The sequence below is a fragment of the Geospiza fortis genome, unplaced genomic scaffold, assembly GCF_000277835.1.
Source record: "Geospiza fortis unplaced genomic scaffold, GeoFor_1.0 scaffold88, whole genome shotgun sequence".
NCBI lineage: Eukaryota > Metazoa > Chordata > Aves > Passeriformes > Thraupidae > Geospiza > Geospiza fortis.
In genome coordinates, this window is record NW_005054434.1 from 703280 (window position 1) to 709797 (window position 6518).

General features: G+C 50.2%; 1 protein-coding gene across 1 annotated transcript in view; it reads left to right on the top strand.

Annotated features, from left to right (window-relative positions):
* Positions 1 to 6518, top strand: part of ITPKB (inositol-trisphosphate 3-kinase B) — a 62800-nt gene that overhangs the window by 395 nt on the left and 55887 nt on the right. The window contains 1 exon segment of the mRNA XM_031061947.1: positions 1 to 652. This exon segment is cut by the window's left edge and continues 61 nt beyond it. Within this exon segment, the coding sequence (XP_030917807.1) occupies positions 1 to 652 (652 nt within the window).

Below are 6518 nucleotides of genomic sequence, written 5' to 3' on the forward strand. Positions count from 1 at the left end.
CCGCGGGGCGAGGGAGGGCCAGCCAGGGCCGCCCATGGCACGGCAGCTCCAGCGGGAGCTGCACAACGTGCAGGTGAACCAGAAAGTGGGGCTCTTCGAGGCACACATCCAGGCGCACAGCTCCGCTGCCCAGCCGCCCCGCAGCCCCCGGCTGGCCCGGTCCCGTCCGGCCAGCCCCACCACGGCACCGGCGGTGGCACTCGGGACTGCACCCCGGCCCCGAGCCCTCGGAGAGAGCGAGGCCCCCGATGCTGGTGGGGGACAGCTTTGTCTGAGCACTGCAGAGCCCGCCAGGAGGCCGAGGATGGCGGTGGAGCTGGCAGAGAGCAGCAGCCCCCTGGAGCAGTCCGGGCCGGCAGCACGGCAGGAGGAGGTGGTGGTGGTTCCCACAGGACTGAAGGGCCAGCACCCAGCCATCAGTGGGAGCATCCCTGCTGTCATTGTCACAGACCTGGGGGGCCCGGAGGAGGAGGCGGGCGCCGTGCCCCCTGGCAGCCTGCCCGTCCGGAAGCTCTCATCGTCCTCTGCGTCTTCCACTGGCTTCTCCTCGTCTTGGGAGGAGTCCGAGGAGGACATCTCCAGTGACCCCGAGCGCACCCTGGACCAGACCCCCGCCTTCCTGCAGACCCTGGACCAGCAGAAGCCCCGAGTGGTGAGTCCTGCAGCCGCCCTGGGGAGGAGGGGTGAAGGGCGGCGGCGTCCCTGCTCCAAGGCACGGCTGCAGCAGCAGGGCACAGGTCTGCTGCAGCAGAGTTCTGCAGAGAAACTTTACACTTGCTCAGTGCTGCTTGCCTTCCCTCACATGAAAAGCTTTCAGATTTGGAAGAAGGGTTCCTAGCTGGAAAATCCTCTCACGAGAGAGTAGTGGTACCTGTTTCATTGTGCAGAGTCCTTGCAGAGCTTCCCTGGTGCTGCAGAGCTGCTTAAAATACATCCATGGACTGCAGCCTTCTGCTGACATGTGGTTACGAGCCTCAGTTTTTCCTCAGCACAGCTTCCCTGGGTGCTGGAGGTTTCCCATGGTTCACATGAGCCTGAGGGAGAATTTATTTCCTCCCTGGAGTTGAAACTGTGTGGGCCAACTGTCTGTTCAGGTTTACAGTGATGCCCATCACCACAGTGTCTCTGTGTCTTTCACACAGAAGCAAAATGTTCTAGAATTTCTGGTAATTCCCCTTTTGAATAATACTTCTTGGTTGTGGGGCATCTTATATTTTAGGTAAGCGTATTTTTATTAGGTATTTATATTAAGTTCATTTGTTTCAGGATCTTTGTTGTGAAGCTGGTTGTGAGGCTTAAGGCGAGAGAAAACATCGCCTTAGTTGATTTGTGTTACCCTCAGAGAAGAAAGGTCTCCTCAGAGAGGAGAGCTCTGAGGCATTCTCCAAAGGCATGAGACAGTCATGGGATTTGTTGTGTCACTAGGGGAGTTCATTGCATGTGTGAGTGCATCACACAGAGCCTGCTTTGCTCTGAGCTGTCACACCAGTTGTCCAGAGGGCTTTGAACCACTTTAACCCAGGGCAGGGCACCCATCACGAGGCTCTCCAGCCAGCACATGGTCTCTGCTCTCATCCAGCTCTGAGACATTCCATTGATTTGAGCCCGGCACTGGAGCATCCCACTGACAAACCTTGAAACATACTGGACAACCCAGTGGCTCCTTAGTTTAAAGAATTTAACCAAGGCTCATGAACTTTCAATGATGTATTTCACTATATTTAATTTCCTGTAGATACATGGTGGTGAAACTCCCGCTAAACACAATGACACAAGGAAAACTAGTGCAGGGGAACATCTAAGTGAAGGCATCAAACTTGGAAGAACTGAGACTGTGGTTTGTAAGACACTCAGCAGGCTGAAATAAGTATCTTTTCTTTTGTACTCCTTTTGTCCTATTCCAAGAATCCAGGCTTGGTTCTGCTCAGGATGGAGCAGCAGCTGACTAAAAGCAGTTAACAAAGTTATGAGTCTGTAGTTCATCGTGTTTGCAGACAGTTCTGTATTTTGGGGCTCTCAGCTGATGAATCAGCTTGTTCCCTTTGGGAGCTGCTACAATCCCTCTGCTGATTAAATTCTGCTGGTTTTATGTGCATGAGCTGTAGTAATCTCTGCTCCATTCTCTGCGCTAATGACTGTTCCTAGTGCCAGATCCCACTGATTTGCTGCTGAAAGCAGTTCATTGATGGGCAGAAGCATGCCTGATGCTCCTGTGGAAAGCTTCCTGGAGCCTCAGGCTGACTCTGCACAACCTCCCGTGGCCTCCATGAGCTCAGCCAGGCCGGCAGTGGCTCAGCAGTGAACAGGCAAGGCTCATTTGTATTGCTAAAAGCTCTGGATGGGAGCGAGCTCAGATCAGGTCTAAGATCAGAGTAACTGCTGTGCTCCATGGGACTGCTCAGGCTAAAAGAGATGAAGATGTGGTCCAAAATGTGTCAGGCAGCCTAAGGAGGTGCGCTTGATTTTGTGTTTCAGTGCTGGAGTCTCAGCAGGGGCAGCAAGGCTAATTTACAATGATACTTTCCACTGGGCTCCACAGGTCCCATGCAGGGCTGATCACTGACTCTGGCAGGTTATAGTCAACTTCTCAGCAGGATCATGTGCAAATGCCCAGTAATTCAAAATTGATTTCATGTAAATAACACCCAGCTTTGTGTACTGGTTGGCAATATCTTGTAAATCCATCACGACAGCAGAAGGCAGCTACTGAAGCAGTGTCAGGTTGCACACTCATTTGTTTTCATGAACTCACTGTTTCCTTTCAACAACGCACACGGTCTGGAAATGAGTTGTGTAATGAGGGAGAATGTGTGAGAAGCTCTCTCCACAACTCGTGCTTTTAGTCAAATCCTGGGAGATCTCAGCCCAGAGAAACCAAGGTGCCTCTGGGTGCCTGTGGGTTGAGTAGATGAACACAGGGCAGGCAGAGAGCCCTGCCTGTCTGCACTGGGCACTGCTGGCACAGGGGAGGCTCTTGTACCTGCAGGAGAGGTAATGAGGAGCAGCAGGAAAGCAGTTCCTGCTGCAGATACAGTCTGTGCTGCACATCTCACATAGCATGTTTACAGATTTGATAAACAGCAGGCCTGCTCCTGCCCTTCCTTTTTGGAGGCTGTCTGGTTTAGCAAATCTGTTAGGGATGTCCGGCGGCCTATTGTAGTTCCTCCCGACATCCCGGGGAAACAGGCACATCCCTCCGGCTGGCATGGACTCGTCCTCCATTTGTGCTGCAGGTAGGAAACTTTGTTTGTGTTCAGGCCTGAAAATTGGCCAGTGAGAAAATCATGTTGCCAAGTGCAAGGGAAGGAGGTATTGTGGCCACAATTTTGGACGCCGTGACCCGGAGCAGCTCTGTGAGTGAAACGGGCTCTATGTCTGTTTGTTGAAACAGTTTTGCTCAGTGCCCTGCCACGCTGGTTGCAGACTTGTGAAGTGCAGTAAGAGCAACGTGACGTTTTGCTGTTTAATTGCAAATCCACTTAAGGTCTGAGTAAACTTCCACGTAAGGGCTTCTGCAGCTGTGGCTTTCCCCGGGCTGTGGGCTGCTGCCGGAGAAACCCCACGCTTGTTTGTTGATGGTTTCAGAGACACTCGAGCGATTGCACCTCTGGGGCTGTGTGGGAGGGACGGGCTGTCCGAGCAGCACCTTGGGATGGGGACATTGTGGTTTGGAAATGCCACAGGGGAGCACGCTGTGCACACTCCTGTGACCAGCACGGGCAGTTTGGGGAAGGAGCTGACCTGAGGCCTCTGCTCACCAACCACCTGAGGCAGGAGGGTGCAGAGACTGCTGGAAGGCACTTGCCTCCATCGCTGTCTCATGCTGAGGGGGAGAATTTCTCCCCTCCTGGCTGAGCACACAGGTTGGGTGTGGAGGGAAGGGAGAAGGTGCTCCTTTGTCCCGGGTTCTGAGTGGCACAGGTAGCCTGAAATGGCAGCCCAGTCTCCTGAGGAGATATCGCACCTAAAACAAGATACCTTCTAGCTGTGACTCCCACTGACTTCTCGACTGGAAAAATAGCAGAGTACAAGTTTTGCCATTCTGGGGGCTCTGTTGGCTCTTCCCAAGGAAGAGCTGATAACCAGGATGTACTCTGCAGCAGGAGACTTGTCCCACTCTTGGAAACTGGCTGTGCCCCTTCAGCAAAAGATACTCCAAAGCTGGTCATTAGTGAGTCCTTGTCATTGACCTAAATTCCCTAGTTTGTCAGCTTCTCCAAAACTGGAGACAAAGCAACAGACAAGTGGGGGGAAAGGCAGGAACTGTGCAAGTAAGCACGTACTATAGAAAAATGACATGTTGAGGGGGAAAGGAACCCCTTCCTGGAAAAACAGTGCAAGACACTGCAGTGTTCCTCTTCCTGGCTTTCCCACAGCTGCCGTGGAAACACAAGGATGTACAGCAGAATAGTAATCAAGAGACTTGGTGCTCTGTGAAACTTCTGCTCCTTTCAGCAGGCTGAGTAGATTTCTCAGAATAAGAGACTTCCATCAACCTGTGCAAAATGGCAAGGACTTTTGGAAAAAGCTAACGGCAGTGCTGATGACAGGCATTCTTTTAATTGATTTATTTGTTTGACTCACAATGGCTGTTAATGCAGTCCTGAAAGGAGCCAAGTTTAGATAGGGCCAGTGTCAGCCAAGGGCCTCTGGGACCTTTGCTTATTTCTCTTTGAGATGTTCCCAGGCATAAGCTGACAACAGGAGTCCTGATTTGTTCCTATAAAAATCAATCAAATTAAATGTGCTTTCATTCCCTTTCCAAGCTGTCGCTGTGATCAGGAAGTCTCCCTGTAACAGAAACCATGACCACATGGCTGTGGTGATACATGCAAGCCCTGTGAATATATATCTTTATGCCAAGTGTGTTTATGTGTTTCACTCCTTACTCCCACTGTGTTTGTCCTAAAAGCTCCTAAGCTTATGAGCTTGTGAGTGGTATCTCTGATTTAGTATCAATACAATGCCTGGTGTATTAGTGCCCTGCTGGCTTACTCAGAAGAGCGACTGTTCCTTTAGCATCATTGAAAGGGAAGATGCTCAGCACACCTGGTAAGGGATGGAGTCTCCCTGCTGCAGGAAGACCAGGGGGGAGAGGGGAATGAGGTGGGCACCTGTGTGTTTCCCCTTTCAGAGCAGCAGGCTCAGCAGGCCTGGCAGCACGGCGTGTTCTGCCTGCCGGGATGCGATGGGGACACCCCGGCGCTCACAGGGCTGGGCAGAGCTTCAGGCTCTTTGTGGATGGAGGCTGTGCACTCCATGGACTTCACAAAGCACCACTCCCTATTCCATAGCTAATCCTCTGCCTACTCACGGGACCTGCTCAGGGAATAAGCAGCTTTTTTATGGGCTCCCACCCACGGAGGCCAAGTGAAGATGCTGCCATAACCCAATGAGAGACATATGGTGCTGCTTCAAGTTTGTTTTCATCAGCGCTTTTAGGCTCATTGGGAAGGGTTTCTTCTCTGTGCACATTCTCCATGATTGACAGGGCAGGAATTACATGGCACATAGCAGATCGTTTTCATAGAGGGACTCACTTGCTAGCACAGCTGTTGTCTCTTGCATATTTTGTTTCTCAAAAAAATTTCATGCTGAAAGCATCCATGAAAGTAGCAAAATAAACCTCCTGCCGTAATTCTGAGGTGCAGGAAGAACAAACATTAGGCCCATTATCCTTAGGGTCCCCAGCTCTGGAAAGAGCCAGATTTCCTCCTCTTCTGGTGGGAATTGCAGGATGTCAGGAGCTTGCCTGTTTGGATCCTTTGGATGGAAAACTGAACGTCCGCAGAGCGAATTTCATGGATCAGTGGAAACTTCAGAGTTTTGTCTTCGCCTTTTTAGAGGCTTGCAATGACAAAACCCAAACTGTAGTCAGCACCTGTCTCATGTTTTCCATATGATTTCTATAATGTGTTAGGACAGATTTGCATGTGAAGAAAACATTATTGCAGCACTGAGTTCTCACGTGCCATGCGATGGCTGAAAGCCACTGCTGAGCTAATGTTTTCTTTACATGTAATTCTGTTCTAGCTCACTACAGAAATAATGGCATCTATGGATGACACTAAATGTTGCTTCAGCTAAGATTAGTCTTCTGTGATGGTTAGAGATTATTTTGTTTATACCAGTAGGTAAATTTGTGCAGTAAATTTGACCTGCTTTCTTCCAATGAAGCCCAGCCAAGCTTTCTAAGAAAGATATGTTAATATTTCACAGACAGTGAAAACTAAATGTTAACATTTTCAAATCACTGAGTAACTTTGTAGCTAATCCCTTTTCTTAAATGTGACTTTTTGGGGATTGCTGGCTCCCACACTTGCTGTGTCACTTGAAATGGCCCTTTTATGGCATTCATCTTGCTTAGCCTTGCTGGGTGTCTCCTCAGGCATCGTAAGGTTCTCCTAATGTAGCTTTCTTCTCTCTTACTCTAATGGGATTTTGACAACCAGCCCAAGAGTTTGCTGTAAGACAGAGGAATCTGTTTCTGAATGTCTTCTGTAAAAATTATTGGAATT